General features: G+C 39.9%; 1 protein-coding gene across 3 annotated transcripts in view; it reads left to right on the top strand.

Moving 5' to 3' along the window:
• The window catches only part of DCAF1 (DDB1 and CUL4 associated factor 1), a 51,512-nt gene that overhangs the window by 16,575 nt on the left and 16,921 nt on the right, over positions 1-18,016 (top strand). For all 3 annotated transcript variants that reach the window (XM_085236079.1, XM_085236078.1, XM_085236077.1), the window contains exons 9-22: positions 1,204-1,362; positions 3,795-3,974; positions 4,934-5,143; positions 6,015-6,184; positions 7,837-7,961; positions 9,414-10,674; positions 11,455-11,653; positions 12,339-12,421; positions 13,638-13,722; positions 14,640-14,873; positions 15,374-15,467; positions 15,976-16,080; positions 16,882-16,955; positions 17,528-17,632. In XM_085236079.1, coding sequence (XP_085092205.1) covers positions 1,204-1,362; positions 3,795-3,974; positions 4,934-5,143; positions 6,015-6,184; positions 7,837-7,961; positions 9,414-10,674; positions 11,455-11,653; positions 12,339-12,421; positions 13,638-13,722; positions 14,640-14,873; positions 15,374-15,467; positions 15,976-16,080; positions 16,882-16,955; positions 17,528-17,632 — 3,084 coding nt within the window. The remainder of the gene's footprint in view (positions 1-1,203; positions 1,363-3,794; positions 3,975-4,933; positions 5,144-6,014; positions 6,185-7,836; positions 7,962-9,413; positions 10,675-11,454; positions 11,654-12,338; positions 12,422-13,637; positions 13,723-14,639; positions 14,874-15,373; positions 15,468-15,975; positions 16,081-16,881; positions 16,956-17,527; positions 17,633-18,016) is intronic.

Consider the following 18,016-nt stretch of genomic DNA (forward strand, 5'->3'; position numbering starts at 1 on the left):
ATTCCTACAAAAGGTGTAGGTTACCTCAGCTGTGAGTGGGGTGGGGGTTGCAGGGATTCTTCCTGTCTCCTCCTAAAGTGTAAAACAAAGTGATTGCTGTCTTTTTTTTTGCTTGTTGTTTATCTTTGTATGCCTATTTCTTGAGTATGTTGAAAGTCAATTTTATTTGGAGCATCTAGCAGTGTTCCTATCTGTAACTGAAAATGTGCTAAATGTGACACGTGGCATTTAAGATCTAATTTGTTTTCATCCAAGAAGCATTTCTAATTCTGCATAGTTAAAGGGAACTTCTCAGACTAGAAAGAGTTCATTTCTGACTACCGACATTTAGGTACACAAGTAAACTGTTCAGAAGACAAACAAAAAAAATAAAAAAAAAAAAAAATTCACAGATTTGGTGCAGCTTAAAAAAAAAAACAAAAACCATCGGTCTACTCGTTTTGTCATCTTTAATTACTGTATGTCTGCAGCGTCATTCTCAACTCTGCCTGCCATAATGTTAAGGAAGCTGTATAGCAAACCATATAATGGTGCAAGTATGGATAAGAGCTCATTTCCCCCTCAGCCACCCTGAGTTACCTTTTATATCAGTTCAGCATTAGTTTTGTTAGTACTTTAACGAATGCTAGTGCTGATACAAGGGAAAGGGCAGATGTGCAGAGTGGGAAAGAAAGGAAAGACTTGGACAGCATACGTTTGTGATAAGTTAGACTCAGCAAGCAAGCAAGAATTTCTTATTTCTAGTGATCTGAGGTTGTAGAAGCCTATTCACAAAATCTGCAATGGAATAAATTGACCAGTTGAGGAGAAAGGTTGTCTGCTTCTTTCCAACAGGACTGGTGATAATCTTAACACTGTGGAGTGTCAATTATTGTCTCAGGAGTACATCAGCAAGAAATACACTAGTGAGGAAAAAAAAAAAAAATCAGCCCACAACATTAGTGTTTTCTTCAGGCATTAGTCAAGCAAAATAACTTATTAAACTGGTAATATTTTTAATAAGGAGACATAATTGCTTTAAGTGCTGTATAAAAGTTATATGTATGCTAGGTATTACATTGTGCAGTTAAATGTAGCAGGAGGAAATAAAGTGGATAAAGTGTGGAGTGCTTGTTTTCTGCCATCTGTTTTCCTACAGCTAGAAGGGAGGAATTGATGACAGTTTGAAGAATTCTATTATAGTCTGCTTTCTTTTTTCTTTAGCATTTGGCATCGTTGCTGCTGCATAACAAGTTTGCAACAGAGTTTGTTGCTCATGGAGGCGTGCAGAAGTTGCTGGAGATTCCTCGTCCTTCCATGGCAGCCACGGGAGTCTCCATGTGCTTGTATTATTTATCTTACAATCAAGATGCAATGGAAAGGGTAAGATTCATTCTTTAGCGTAACTGCTGTAATTTTAATGATTTCAAGGGACTTAGTCTTTCTGCCTTTGTTCAAATGTAAGATAAATATCTCCTAAGTTAAAAGCAAATTTGTGTAAGAGTCTCTGGTATGTGCCAAGGCAACAGAAAGCATAGAAATAATGGTGCATTTGAGTATTTTGTTTCAAGGGTGTGAGTTTCAGTTCCCAGGGAATGTAACTGAAGACCTCTCTGTTTTTAGCATTGCCTCATTACTTCCATTCACTCTTTTCACCCTATTGTCCCCCTTCCCTAAAGAAGGAAAAACTCCTCCTTTCCCACCTGTTCCAGCATTCTCCTATACTTGAGATGGATTTTTTTTTTCTCATCCACAGTCCAGGTGTGGACAGCTTCAGTGTTATATGGTGCCTCAGTCAGATTCCAGACATCAGTGCAATTCCTTTGGTGTTGGCATGCAGCAGAAGACTGACACATTGTGCAGGAAACAATGTTAAAGGATGTTGAGTTCTCTTTGGCCTGAGCTTAGTGTTGAAACACTTGATAATGAAGGCTAGCTGCTCACCTCAGATTTGAACATTTTTTTAAAAATGCGTCATAAAAGGTTCCTCCTGTCATTTGATTAGTGCTCTTCCAGCAAGAGTCTTTTTCAGTAGATTGGTATATCAGTCTTCTATTAAGCTTCAGTTTCCCAGATACTTGAAACAGTGATTCTGTTTCTGTTTTCCACACTGGCAGCAGCACTTCTGTGCTAAGCCAGATCCAGCAACGAATCCAGTTTATTCTGTAATTGCAGCTGTACCAAGGGAAGGAGAGGGAGAAAAAAAAAAAAAGATGAACTTCCAGCTTGTAAGCATTATTGCTGGCACATGGGAGGTTCATTCACAGCAACTGTAAAATTATAGTCTTCTAAAGCTGCCCTACTTTGAATGATGACTGTTTTGATTCATGGCCTGTCCTTGGAATTGTCTGTTTTTGTGTTCTTTTTTTTTAAATTCATTTGAAAACTGAACCATATAAAGCAGTAATTCTACATTTCTGCATATTTTGAGTTTTGGATACTGTCTTGAGTGTTTTGATTTGACATGTCTAACACTCTTAGTCACATATATACTTGACTGGCAGCGGTTAAGGGCCTATATGGGGATTCTGCTGGCATTTATATGAGTGAACTCAAAAACCTCTTGGTAACTATGATTGACAGGTCTGTCTTTGTGTCATGTCTTTTATGAAGGCAAGAAAGGCAAGATGAGTGTAATGTTTTCTTTCTTTTTGCTCTTTTTGTCAGAAAATGGACCCTTGCTGTATATGTATTGCTTGGCGTTCCTCTGAGTTTTATGTGTCATAAAAAAAACTGTGCTCTTTTTTTTCTTCTTTTTTTTTTTTTTTTCTGGTTGCACTTGTTTCTTGCATGATTGTTCTAAAGGAAAACCAAAGGCTCTGGCAGGGTGCTGCATGGACATTGCTTCTCCTTATGTCCTCAGGGCATGTCATAAAGTTATGTAGCTGTGTGTGGTGATGTTTTCTTATCTACCACATGTTATTCCCAATATTTACAAATATTTGGTGAACAGATATGTGTTCTTTCTTCTCTTGTCTTTGGGTATTTCAGAGGAAGCCAGTTTCGAGTGGCAGTCCATTCTACTTAATGTGTGCCAATCCTCATATCTTTGGGTGGAGGTAAAGCTGGAACTGGTTACTCAGTCTTCTCTGTCAGTGTTCAACATACTGAGAGAGGGGATTAAAAAAATAATAATCTGCTAACTTGGCATAAAAGCAGCTGGTGCTTCAGCTCCCTGCACAGTTCTTGTTGGCACTGACCTTAGCAGAGGGTTAGAAGCTAATGAATGATATAAACAATGTCAAAGTGCAGCTCTGAGCATGTGGTCTGCCCATTTCAGAGACAGGACTGAGGAAATAGACCAGCTAAGTTGTCTATTTCAAGAGAAAGTCAAGCTTTAGATTAGCACTTGATGGTCCTTGCTGTTCCCCTTGGCTTTGATACCAGAGTTTACTAGAACTGCAGCATAGTTTGTGATGCTGTTAAATTTGGAAGAATTTTTGTTTCTTAGCTAAAAACTTGTCTTTCTTCTCTGGCTCTAGCAAAACACTCTCTTCAGATGCTTTGAAACAGTATGCAGAAGGGCTCTCTGAAATTTTACTGTATGAAGAGTGTTGTATTTACCCTGTTTATGTCAGGGAATGGACCAGTTGCTAGTCCTGTGTTTCCACATGGTGCTCTTGTATTCTCACTGAGGCCTTGTTTCACTGGTCTGTAAATGGGACTTTTGTTGCATGTCTCAGATGTCAGTTACTCCCAGCTACACTAGGGACAATTGTACCCTCTTTGTTTCAAAGAACTGTCATTCTCCTCAGACTAATTGTCCTCAGCAGTCTGTTTGAAGTCCTCCTTAAGAAAGTTCTTTTGCTTTCTAGGTGTGCATGCACCCCCATAATGTGCTTTCAGATGTGGTGAACTACACCTTATGGCTAATGGAGTGCTCCCATGCCTCTGGCTGCTGTCATGCTACTATGTTCTTCTCCATTTGCTTCTCCTTTCGTGCTGTCCTGGAGCTCTTTGACAGGCATGATGGCCTTCGTCGTCTGGTTAACCTGGTAAGACTTACAGTTTTATGTGTTGAACAGGGTTAAAACCAGGTTTTGCACCCTCTGAAGAGTGGAGAGTTCTGGTTGGTTTTGTTCTAGCTTGTTTGTTTATTCCTCTTCACTTCTCAAAAGGTAGGAAAGGTGAGGTGAGTTTTCTGAGTAACAGACCAGCGGATTCTTTTTCTTTTTGTAAATAACAGGATCATTGTTCAGAGGCTTGCTACTTCCTGTTAGCTTTTTGGTGCAGCTCTTAAGTTAAGCAGAACTCTCTGCCAGTGGTGGCTTAGTGGGTAGAGTGGAATGCTGAGAAACATCTGAACATGTGTGTGTCATGTTGTCGTGCACCCTTCTGGATGCAAATATATCCAACCTTGTGCCGAGGGAGGTATAGATGTTTGTGCTGTACTTGGTAATCGCAGTACCTTATGGATGCAAACGTACACTGTTACACTGTACAAAATCATCTAGTCCAACCGTCCTCCCACTACCATTGCTACCACAAGCTACTAAACTGCAAGGTATGGTAGGTTCTTTCCAATCTTGTGATTCTATGATTCTATGATAAACTGGTACCTTTGCATGGCATGTGCAGTCCTGATAGCTTGGGTTTGGTACAAACTCAGAGACCTTGCCACTGCAGGGTGTAATCACTTTGCATTGTGCAATATAATGCCTAATATAATACAGCAGTGCCTTTAGACTTTTGCTAATGTAACTTCTGGATTTTTTTCTGCATTTCCAGTGAAAGGGGGGAATGGTTCTTATTAGACTTAGCATTTTGTGTGGGTAAATATTATCTGAACAGAAGAAGCTTTCATTGGCTGTCTGAGAGAGTCTGGTACAGATGACACATAAGCAAACTCAGTGTGGTTTTGATACAAGTGCGGTTGAGAATTGTAGGTGCTATTTTTTTTTTGAACTGTGAACTGATGGAACTTTTTTCTTTCCACCCAACTTTTGTACTGAAGATAAGTACCCTTGAAATCTTAAACTTGGAAGACCAAGGAGCTCTCTTGAGTGATGATGAGATCTTTGCCAGTCGCCAGACTGGGAAACACACCTGCATGGCCTTGCGGAGATACTTTGAAGCCCACCTTGCTATCAAACTTGAACAGGTGAAGCAGTCACTCCAGCGCACTGAAGGTGGTGTTTTGGTCCATCCACAGCCCCCATACAAGGTGAGGATCATGCTGCAACCTCCCAGCATTAACCTGTATTATAGATACATAGATTGAAAATGTTGAAATGATTTTAATTGAAAATGTTGAAATGATTTTAATTGGTTGTGACAAATGATACTTGTCAGAGATCGTATTTTGTAGGAATGAGCAAGCAATACTGTTGTTGGATATTAATTGTTTTTTTTTCCTTCTGCAAAAAATGTGTGGCGTTTTGTTTATTTATGGTTTTTTGTTTGTTTGTTTGTTTGTTTTTACAACTTTGTGGCTTTTTGTTCTGAAGTAATACCTTCATTTCTGGTTTCTGGCTTCATTTACAATGGCTTTCCATTGCAGTAAGTTGGAATGAGAACATTTTTTTCACTTTTGCAAAAATCACTTATTTTTCAATGATTAATGTGTGTAAGCTGTTTAATTAGAAGATATTTTTTGAGCTGAAATGTAGGCTTATTTGGAATGCCATTTCTTCAGTATATTTTGTAGTCAGAAGTTAAAAACTTTAATTGAATATTTTTCAGACCTGTGTACTTTATCATAAGATTCTTTTGAGTAATAATCTGGTAGCTACTACACTAGTAGCTTAAAAGCAGACTAGAATTTTAGTATAACTTTTTAAACTGGTCTAAGCTTTCTAGGACTGCAAAGAAGCAAAATGTATTATTAAGTTTATTATTGCATATTATCATGTCAATTGCTGGATTTTTTTTCTGTAGTGGAGAATAAAACAAAGTAAATAATTTGCAAGAAAATAATAGTTTCAACTTTGATAAGACTACAGTTTTCAGTTCAAATCACAGCAGTGAAGGACTTGATGAGCAAGTTTGTAACCCTTGTGATCTCTTTCTAATGCTTCCAACTCCTTTCCCGGCAGGCCTGTTCCTACACTCATGAGCAGATTGTAGAGATGATGGAATTCCTCATTGAGTATGGGCCAGCACAGCTCTACTGGGAGCCTGCAGAAGTTTTCCTTAAATTGTCTTGTGTCCAACTCATGCTTCAGCTCATTTCAATAGCATGTAACTGGAAGACATACTATGCAAGGTGAGCTGTTTGCTGTACTCTTTAGAGCAGTAAGTTGTAACTTTTGGGCGGGATGGCCATTGAATTTCTAGATTCCCTCCTTCTCGTAGAGTGTGCAAGGCAGGTGGTAGGGGCCTGTGCTGTGTTTACTTGGTGCTTATAAAAGCACAGTGGAAAGCAGAACCAAAAACTTGAGGTAGAGAGAGAGATGCCACGAGAATCCTGAAGAACCAAGGTGCCTCACACTTTTGATTTGAGAAACCAGCATCACAGTACAGCTTAGACACAGTTCTTCCTTTGCTTATCTTTTTGTTACAGAAGGGTTTTAGAAAACCTTTTAAGTAGAAGGTGAAGTCAAGACACATCTTAATCCTGGAAAAGAGGTGGAAGGTCTGGATGAAGTGGGTTTAGCTTATATACAGTGTCCTCTCTTGCATCACCTTTGTTCACTTATTGATACTTGAAACTTACTGAGTAGTTACATTGCAAAGGAGTTGTGAATATGCAACAAGCCAGTATTTGAGAGGGGAAAAAGTCTGAAGATGAACTCAACGCACAGTAACAGGGTCCCTAGATGATGCACCATCAGCTCTTAAACTCAGCATGTTTGTACAGAGAGGCTTACCTTGTGATTCTACTAGTTTTCTCCTGTCTGGGGCACTGTGGTGATATCTTTCTGTGGCCCTGCTCCCCCACAGCCCACCCCAAAATCTGCAGCATTCTTACTCTTATAAGAGAAAGGGAACTATACTACACTCTGGTAGAGATACTGCTAGGATCCTGTGCCCAGTTCAGAGGGAAGATGGATGCAATGTTTCAACCTCTGTTTATCCTAATGAGCATCTGATCTCAAGAGTGTTGGTGTAGTTCACTGATAAGTCACTGTCTGCTGTGGCTAGTTGTCATCAACTGTATTCTTGTCACCAGGACTCCCTTCTCCTTATTTCTGCTGTGAACAGGAGCTCTTTGCATAGCTTAGCTTTGAAAGCCTTTGAAATCTATTCTGCTTTTGCAGTCCCCTGTCTCCCTCTCCCTCTCTCTCAGGTTGCATTCTCCTGGGTGATTTCAGTTCTCCTGTTTTTTTTTTTATATTCTCTGCAGCTGTTTCTTAATTACAGCCTGGGTTAACTCCTACCTTTCCATACAGGCTTACAAACCATCAGTCCTTCTCTTTTTTTCCACTGTTCTGCTCTTCCACCTCTTGTTCAGCACGTATATTCCACATACCTGTGTCTGTTAATCTGGTGCCAAAATTGCTTTTATCTATGTCATGTTTAGCAATAAAACTGACAAACAGCTTCCCTTCACTTCAGAGAGAAGACTTTTCTACTTCATTAGCAACAAAGTTTTTTAGACAGGAATACTTTTAAACTGAGATGTAGAGTTAGGTTAGGTGAAGAATCTTAGCTTAGAGCGCTTTTGTAGATAAGTCTACTTTGTGCTTCTGTAATTTCAAAATTACATTGCTTCTGGGAGCCTGTGGGCAGGGTGAGATGTATGCCAAACTGCAGGTGATAGTGTGCGTATTTACAGTATGTGAGCAGTACCTTCTGTGAGAACCAGCCCTTTAAGAGCAGCACATTGATCAGAAAGCATCATCAAAAATATCAGATGTGACAGATTGATTTGTTGGATTAGAGTACACTTCTCAGAAGTTCTCATGTTGCTTTCAGGAACGACACAGTGCGCTATGCTTTGGATGTGCTAGCCATCCTGACTGTGGTTCCTAAAATCCAACTGCAGCTGGCAGAACCTGTGGATGTGTTAGATGAAGCTGGATCTACCGTTTCCACTGTGGGTAAGCTGAATGTGGTCCTGATTAATCGTACCCTTATCAATTGCCTTCTATGTGTTGGTTTTGGTTTGTTTTTTTTTTTTTTCAGCTGGCTGTTTCTACATTGAGAAAAGGGTTAAAGTAATCTATACAGAGTTATCATTAGGGATGCAGGTAAATGTGAGAGTAGACTGCAGTTAAAATTGTCATGATTAATCTATGGTTGTATTATAAATGTGAAGGTATGATCTGTGACTCACACTTGTTTTCAAGGGCTCATTAAGTACAGATGCAGGCAAATTTGCTTTTGTTATGGGGCTGTTAGGCTCCCTTGGCTTCCCAGAAGTTTAGGTCTCCTTGGGAATATGGGAGAACTATTACTATAGACTTTGCAGAATCACAGAATTGTAGGGGCTGGGAGGAACATCTATAGATCATTGAGTCCAGTCCCCCTGCAAAGCAGGCTGCAAAGGTAGGTGTCCAGATGGGTCTTGAATATCTCCAGAGAAGGAGAACCCACAACCTTCCTGGGCAGCCTGCTCCAGTGCTCCGTCACCCTCACTGTGAGGAAGTTCCTTCTTGTCCTGTCCCCACAGACTGCTGAAGAGGTTGGTCATGTCTCTTTGACTCCCACACATAAGATAATTATAAATATTAATCAGATCCCCCTCTGAGTCTTCTTTTCTCAAGGCTGAACAGTCCCAGTTCACTTAGCCTTTCTTCTGTTTGAGTTATATTCTATACTCTGCTTTTGTTTGAGTTATATTCTAATTGGCTTCAGTATTCAGTATACAGATGAATGAAGTATACCTGGGTCAGATCTAAGGCCTATGCATTAAAGAGATCCTGACTTCCTTTTTTGTATTTCTTTAAGGAAAAAAAAATGAAGAGGGATGATAGGTTTTGTGCAAAAGAAATTGTATTTTGCTTACAACTTTTTCTGGACTAAATACCTGTTTCTCTAAGTTTTGATCTTCTGAAGTGGACATGAAACATGTAGATTAATTTCATTTAGAAAGCTATGACGTTATTTATGTTTTCCCCTTCATAACAAAGTATCTTTTCTCTTTATTGTCTACGTTGTTAATATCTTCTGCAAGAGTTGCTTTCTCTGTAGTAAGAAATTAGAGGCATGCCTGTGCATCTTCTCTGTGCCAGGTATGTTGGAGATGGCAATCCTGTGCCATGCCTGAGCTCTGACAGATCTGCCCTCGCTTACTGATATTGATGGAGGAGCATGAGAGCATTAAAAAAACAACAACAACAACAACAACAAAAAAAACACTTTTGTCAGGGAGGCAAGAGAATGTGTCTTATGCTAGTTAGGGGAAAAAAAAAAAAATTGAACTTCAGAAATCCCCAGAATGAAGAGAAATGAGGTATTTTTCTCAAATTTGTGAAAGACTCCCTTTCTTACAGCTGCATCAGTTAAGTTACAGAGAGAGTATTAAAGGAATTATTTCTTTCCCTCACTAGGTATTAGTATCATCCTTGGAGTTGCTGAGGGTGAATTTTTCATCCACGATGCTGAGATTCAGAAATCAGCCCTTCAGATCATCATTAATTGTGTGTGCGGCCCAGATAACCGGATCTCCAGTATTGGCAAATTCATCTCTGGAACTCCTCGGCGAAAGCTTCCTCAGGCCCCTAAGAGCAGTGAGCACACACTGGCTAAGATGTGGAATGTAGTGCAGTCTAACAATGGCATCAAAGTGCTGCTGTCATTGCTGTCTATAAAGATGCCAATCACAGATGCAGATCAGATCCGAGCATTAGCCTGCAAAGCCTTGGTGGGGCTCTCACGCAGCAGTACTGTCCGGCAGATTATCAGCAAGCTCCCACTCTTCAGCAGCTGTCAAATTCAGCAGCTGATGAAAGAGCCAGTGCTTCAGGACAAGCGCAGTGAGCATGTGAAGTTCTGTAAATACGCTGCTGAACTGATAGAGCGTGTCTCTGGGAAGCCATTGCTGATTGGCACAGATGTCTCCCTGGCTCGGTTGCAGAAAGCGGATGTGGTGGCTCAGTCAAGAATCACATTTCCTGAAAAGGAGCTTCTGCTCCTGATTCGGAACCATCTCATCTCTAAGGGCCTAGGAGAAACTGCATCTATACTTACTAAAGAGGCTGACCTACCCATGACTGCAGCATCTCATTCATCTGCCTTCACCCCTGTTGCGGCTGCTGCCTCTCCCGTGGCCCTGCCACGCACTCCTCGCATAGCTAATGGCATCTCAGCCCGTTTGGGTAGCCACACTTCTGTAGGTTCTGCTGCCACGTCTGTCCATGCTCAGGCAAGGCCGCCTGCATCCCAAGGTCCACTTGCCCTTCCAGGCCCTTCTTATGCCAGCAACTCTCCTCTGATTGGCAGGATTAGCTTTGTCAGGGAGAGGCCATCTCCGTGCAACAGCAGAAAAATAAGAGTGTTGCGACAAAAATCGGACCATGGCGCCTACAGCCAGAGCCCCGCTATCAAAAAGCAGCTGGACAGACACCTTCCTTCCCCGCCCACGTTGGACAGTATAATCACAGAGTACCTTAGGGAGCAGCATGCCCGCTGCAAAAACCCTGTTGCTACCTGTCCCCCTTTCTCTCTCTTTACTCCCCACCAGTGTCCTGAGCCAAAACAGAGGCGCCAAGCGCCAACTAACTTTACCTCACGGCTGACCCGCAGGGCAGCCTTTCCGAAGTATGGAGGGGTGGATGGTGGCTGCTTTGATAGACATCTTATATTTAGCAGGTAAGGAAGAAAAATGTTTCTTGCTCCCTCTCAGAGTGTGTCCTGTGCCAAAAAGCCTTGCCTGAAATCAGGCTGTGGAATCCCATGGTGGAGCCTCCTTGGACAGACAAGCATTTAAATTCTGCAGTGGCAGATGGCAGAGCTTTGCAAGACAATTTTATAAGTTCTGTTTCTCTTATACTAAGGGTCAGTACTAAGGATACAAAACACACTAATTTCAGAGTGATATTAATTAATTGGCATTGTCGGTTGATGAAGCTCATATTTCTTTGTTCTCCTTTGGAAGGTATGTAGTGCCAGTTTTACAGGAGAGAGCATAGCCTTGAGGTTGTTTTGCTGACAGACCCAGACCTGTTGACAGGTGGATTGTTCATTTTGCAGCTTAATCTTCAGCACAGCAAGTTGCTAGACTTCTTACATGGCTTTCCTTCTGTTGAAAAATGATGTATTTAAAAAAAAAAAAAATCAAATCCAAATGGCAGCATTTTCAGGTTTTCAGCTGTCCAGCTTTGAAGGCAGACTGTAAGTGCTTCAGCTTAATGATGTACTGTAACAGAAGTACTTGATCATGCAAGACAAACTCAGAATTGTTGCAGACACTGTTGTCACATTCTCACTTGACCAGTAGTCTTATAGTTAACATTTAGTTTGTCTTAGAACAAAACTGTAACTTCAGCCTACACAATTAGTGAGGACTGGTTTTAGTGTCATCAATTTGAACAGTAGTTCCGTCTTGTTTTTTTGCTTACTTTCCAGTAATCCGTTTTCCACCTTTTCTAGGTTCCGTCCAATATCTGTGTTCCGGGAAGCAAATGAGGATGAGAGTGGCTTTACCTGTTGTGCTTTTTCTGCGCGTGAACGATTCTTAATGCTGGGTACTTGCACAGGGCAGTTAAAACTATACAATGTATTCAGTGGACAGGAAGAGGCGAGTTACAACTGCCATAACTCTGCTATCACGCACCTTGAGCCATCAAGGGTGAGTAATTGGAGACTTGTGCTGAGTTCTGAAGTTCCTATAGACTAAAGCCTGGTATATTTGGGCACATCTGGATATATAAATCTCAAGTGCACCTACTGGCTGGCCTGCAGTGCCTGTGAACAAAGTACTGGTAGTAGTTACATACTGCCTCTCTGAATTCTGTAGTATATTTTCTTCCCAAGATAATTTATTGAGGAGATGCAGGGGCTGTGTGTCTTCATAAGTAACAGATTTTAAAGTGACTTAAGAGTTGTGAGATACAATGCCAGAATATATCAAACTGGAAAAAAAAAATCTTTCAGGGGATGATTCTAGATAGAGATTGATCTGATAGTGATAGGATGAAGGGGAATGACTTCAACTTAAAGCAGAAAAAGTGCCACTCAGAGGTCATCACAGTTCAGCTGGAGATCATCCTGCTTTTATCTGCTATTAACATCACAGACCATTCCCACTGTTACCTGTAATATTTTCCTTCATCTATGTAGCATAAAGAACTCTTGGTATAATGTTGAATGCTGAGACATTATCCCCATGAGAGCAGTTTAGTGAGCACAGAACTTGCTGTAGTTCTTACAAGATTAATTTCAGTCTAAATTAATGTGCACAAGTAAAACAATGACCTCTGTTTTCCCTGGTGTTCTTTTCCTTCCTTCCCCTCCACTCCTATCTGGAAATACAGGATGGATCCTTATTGCTGACATCTGCTACGTGGAGCCAACCTCTGTCTGCATTGTGGGGAATGAAGTCTGTCTTTGATATGAAGTAAGTGTATTCTGATCTCTGTTGGGTATTTAGTTGGAAACATTCAATATAGGCAGAATCCCTAAGAACAAGCTCCGTGAAAGAGAGAGACAGTACAGCTTCCCCAGTATCTGTTGTGAAAACATGAGAAAAGTAACACTTTATTTTTAGTATCTTCCCTGTTTAATTGAGTACAAACATATTTGAAAATTCTACTTACCTGGAGAGTCATTTAATGCAATTAGATTAGTAAGATGACCCTTGTTCCTGAAGGCAGAGAATTACCTTTGTATTTCTATTCTTATGTTGGTAAGATTGTCATCTTGACAACTTTTTTGTAACCAGTTACAGAATTTTATAACCTGTTGGTTTTGCATAGTGAAATTTTTGGACCTGGATATCCCAAAGAAAACTATATCAAACTGAGTTTAATATTTACAATTGTTCTTATTGAAAATGGAGGAGAGGCTCTTTGTTCCTTAAAAGATTGGGCTATCATCTACCTCAGTTGTAAACAACAGTTTTGCTGTGACGTGTAAGTCAGCTAGAGAGCATTCTTCAGACAAGAAGTTAAAGGTACCATCACATACATGTATATATATGTGCAACTGTTCCTGTTGCAGTTCGTTGGTCACTCCTGCAAAAATACTGTTACACTTACGATGCTGGACCTCTTGTAGTAGTAATTTTATTACATGTTTCCAGGGAGACCTCATTGTGGCCTTCCAGTACTTGAAAAGAACTTACAAGCAGGAGGGTAACTGACTTTTTACATGAGCTGATAGTGATAGGATGAAAGGGAATGGCTTCAATCTAAAAGAGGGGAGATGTAGGGGAGAAGTTTTACTCGAAGGTGATGAGGTGCTGGAACAGGTTGCCTAGAGAGATTGTGAATGCCTCATCTCTGTATGCATACGATGAGGCTGGGTTGGACAGGATCCTGTCTAGCCTGATCTGGAGACTGGCAGCCCTGCCCAATGTAGTGGATTGGAACTACATTATATTTAGGTCCCTTCCAACTTAAGCCATTCTATGATTCATTCTGTGATTCTATTGACTTGCCGATTGTGTTTATTAATAGATCTGCTGGAAAGACTATGTTTGCAGTAAATATCCCTGCAAATGCCAGTGGAACGTTTTAGTATTGTAGTATGCCATGGTCAATGGCAAAGGAAAGTCTTTTCACTAGTAGTTTGAATCTACATTGCCTTGACATCTTTACTGACTCTACCTATAGGCATTCCTTCCCTGATGACCAATATGTGGAGTTCAGCAAACACTCTCAAGATAGAGTCATTGGCACAAAAGGAGACATTGCCCATGTAAGTAACCAGTAGAAGCCATGGTTGTGAAGCTGTGAGAAGAATTTAATTCTTCACACAGTGTTTATTAGCAGGTCTGGGTGCTGTGAGGCCCTGTGTGAGCTACAGAAAGAGCCTTGAAAATAGCAAATAACTTCTCCTTCTGTTTAAGGGTATAAGCTTGACCATATTGTATAAATATCTTGTGTTTAAGCAAACTATTAATTCCTGCCCATTTCTTAGCTGAATAATCTGGAAGTCAGATCAGTTTGTATATTGTGTTTATTTGTTAAACAGATTGTTTGTCCATATTAGAGAATTGTTTCTTTGCTGAGTTTGAAAGAGAGCTGGGCTCTGCAGACTGTTACAGATTAAACTGATGTGAAATGGCCATAAAGCCTTTGTTCTTTGTTAAAGACCTTTTCATCTTCCTTAAAGGTCTTAAAGATTTTTTTTTACAGTTCATTGGGACAGACTACAGAAAATTGCCTTTTAGTGTAGATACCATGATTTTTAACTTCTTTCGTGTAGTTATGTTTCCAACATTCCCTGACCTTGCCAGCCCCTTCTGCTTTGCAGTTTTGATATTCATAAATACTGTCTGCTCTGATAAGCAGGTCTGTTTCTGAAATAGGCTCTGACAAAGTGGTATATTTGTCTGCAGCTTCATGTCTGACTTTTCATAATGGGGTTATCCTGATAGTGTTAGAATATATTTGCAAGCCTGCTGTAATCAATGTGCTGGCCAAAACATGTGACACTTAAGTTCCAGCTGGGAAAAACTGTTTAAGACTGACAGAGGGATAGTTATCTTGAACTTGCTTGAAATGATAAAGCAAAATGGGGCTGGGGTGATTCTATAAGGGATCTAATTCATGTTAATGTGCAGGTGCATTACAGCTTGTAACTAATGTTTCTTTTTCTTTTTAATCTAAAAGATCTATGATATTCAGACTGGCAACAAGCTATTGACTCTGTTTAACCCAGATCTCGCTAATAACTACAAGAAGAACTGTGCCACATTTAACCCCACTGATGACCTTGTCCTAAATGATGGTGTCCTCTGGGATGTCAGATCAGCACAAGCCATCCACAAGTTTGATAAATTCAACATGACCATCAGTGGTGTTTTCCATCCCAATGGGTTAGAGGTCATAGTCAACACAGAAATTGTATCCTCAGCCATAGTGATAATGTGTTGAAACCTAAATAATTTGTTTGAAGAACACAGCTGTTTGCTGAAGTTCTGTAAATTATTTGATGTGTTATAAATTATGTTCGGAAGCAACAGCTTTTGTCTGGAAATCAAGTAAATGGGGACTCTCAGGCAGCCACCCAGTTTAAATCTGGGCTATACTTCTGATTTTGAACTAATGGGAATACTTGAGAGATATTTTTTTTCTAATGCGCTTAGTGATATCTTTACTCTCTTCCATTCCCTTACCAAGATCTACCTTGAAGCTACTGTAACATCTGATGATTGGGAATGATGTCCTCAGTAAAAGCTTTTTGATTTTGAAGGTAGTATTAGAATCTGACACTGGTTCTATTAAGTTTGCGAGAGAGCATCAGTGTGGTTTCTTGAAAGCAATTAACCATCTTTTCAGCGCTGTACTGAAAAGGAAGCAGACACTTTCAATGATCTGTTGCTCCTTAGCCTGTATTTCTTCAGTGGGACCTCCGAACTTTCCATTTGTTACACACAGTTCCTGCACTGGATCAGTGTCGTGTGGTCTTCAACTATACGGGCACAGTTATGTATGGAGGTAGGATTTCTCAGTCTTAATTACTGTCTTTGGACATCTCTGATAGTAATAAGTGGATGCTCGTTCAGTGAAGTTGGAAGCTTCAGAGAGTGTAACTGTCAAGCTTACTGGTATATGTGAACTATTTCGTGGTTGGTTTTTGTTGTTGTTTTTTCCAGGGAGCTTATGCTGTGTGTATTGCTGACAAAGACAATTTTCTCTAACATCAGCAATGTTGCAACTCACTTGAGAGATTAAAAAAAAAAAAAAAATCAAAAGAGATCAACCTTCTGAAAAAAGAGAATGTATGTGACAGTAGTCTTGATGATGCTTGAGAATGTAATTTTATCCTCCGTATTAAGCTTCAATGATTTGCAGTAGTAAAGGCAGCTCTGGAAGAATAGATATCAAATTTATCTAATAGCTTAGCAAGACTAAAAGGAAATTCTTGTCAGAGTTTGATCTTAAGTTGATTAAAGTTGGTGGCAAATGGAAGATGGGGCTGTAGAATAATCTTTCCTTGTATCAGCTATGTTACAGGCAGATGATGAAGATGAACTTCTGGAGGAGAGAATGAGAAGTCCTTTTGGCTCTTCTTTCAGGACGTTCAATGCAACTGATTATAAACCCATAGGTAAACGAGGAGCAAATAGCTTGATATAGAGGTTTGAAGTTTTACTGAAAGTTCTGCTTAGTAATATTTAGTTCCTTTTCCCCTTTGCATGTGTGGTAAAACAAATTCTCCTATAACCTATTCTGATTGAAGAATAGATGTTGTTTGATGCTGAAACAGGTCCAACTATATTATCTGTTCAATGTGTGACTTTGTTACTTGCTGCTATTGAGAATTTCTGACTTTATTTTCCTTTCCTTTTTGCAAGTAGGGCATAATCTGAGATAGTAGGTCACTTGGCCAAGACATTATTAATCTAATTTCAGGAAGGGCTTTTTTTCATTCTTGCTAGTTTCCTTTTCCCTTCAGTATTTTCACATACTGGTAGTACAAAATGTTGACAGTTTGGCCTACAGCTTGCAAAGCTTCTGCAGCTATACTGCAGCTATTGTAACTATTACTGCTGTAAGGATAGATGTGACTCTTCCTGTTGAAAAGAGATACAGTTCAGTCCCCTGGTTGCCACCTGTCTTGAAAGATTATCAGTTGCTTCTTGTGCTTAGGGAAGCCCATAAATGTATGAAGGGAGAAAGCACAGTGGAGATCAGGTTAAGAACTTCCTAGGCAATGTTTTTTTAATGACAGTCTACAAAATTATTACAGGTTGAGCTAGTTACAAAATTCATTTCACTTTTACTTCGGCTGTTGCTTCTTGTCCCAGCATTTTGTTACCTGCTTTTAGACATATGTAATTAGATCTTTCCTCCCAGCAAGCACTAAGTAATATGCAATTAACTGAGTTCATTTTCTGATGTTTTCCAGCTACCATAGATGTAAAGCGGAATATCTTTGACTTGTGCACAGACAGCAAGGATTGCTATCTGGCTGTCATTGAGGTAAAGGAGCTAAGTCTCTGGTTTCCATAGCTGTAGTCTTTTTTTCTTTTTAGAACCTTAAGTTAAAACCTACTGTTAAATTCACATGCTAACTAGTGGTGGTGGTTTGGTGTGGTAAAGGTGCTGTTCACCTCTTGTTGTCCACCAAGAGTTTAACTTAAAAGCTGTCTTGTTTTTCTGCCTCTGAATTCTTAACTTTCAAATGCATTTGCCTTCTTTGTTCAAGTGCTTCCTATTTAAATACTATATAGCATCTTTGCTTCTCAGTAGCATAAATGCATTTTTTGCTATTTATGGCAATAGTTTAGAATTAAAATTTGCACTACATCAAGTGCCTGGAAAATGCTGTATACTTTTTACACCCCATGGATCAGCAGAAAGTAGATACTGTATCACTCCTGGGTTAGTCCTTGAAACAGAAAAGTCTCGTTTTTAGTGCTAATTGTATAGATGGTAGTGAATGGGAGGAGAGGGTTTTGGTTATGTTTCTGTAACTGAGACCGGATAGTGTTAAATGTGAATGCAGTAGTTAATTCCTGGGGCTAACTGCTGTGTGGGCATTTCCTCTTCAGAACCAGGGCAGCATGGATTCCATGAACATGGATACAGTTTGCAGACTGTATGAAGTGGGTAGGCAGCGTTTGGCAGAAGATGAAGAGGATGAAGAAGAAGATCAGGTGAGAACTACAGCATTAACCTGCTTGTTCAAGAGTAATTGTTACCTGTTTACATGTGAGAGGCCATAGGTGTTCGTTTATTACTCATATGCCTCATTTGTGTTCACTTCATGTGGTGCAGACATTGTTACTTTTAGTATAAGCTAAAACTATCAGTACAGGATCTGTCATTATGCACACTGTAAACTGTTGTGATAATTTATAGTTTATTCACTAATTTTCATAAATGTTCTAATCCTGATCAGAAACTTTGCTGTTTGTTCTGCTTGTTATTTAAAGTACTTTGGTATCCAGTAGAGACAACAGTGTTGTGAGGTTCTCCTGTTTTTCAATCTAAGTGTGCCCAGGTCTTGCAGTGGGATATAACTTGTCACCAGTTTCCAA

The sequence above is a fragment of the Meleagris gallopavo genome, chromosome 14, assembly GCF_905368555.1.
Source record: "Meleagris gallopavo chromosome 14, MGAL_WU_HG_1.1, whole genome shotgun sequence".
Lineage (NCBI taxonomy): Eukaryota > Metazoa > Chordata > Aves > Galliformes > Phasianidae > Meleagris > Meleagris gallopavo.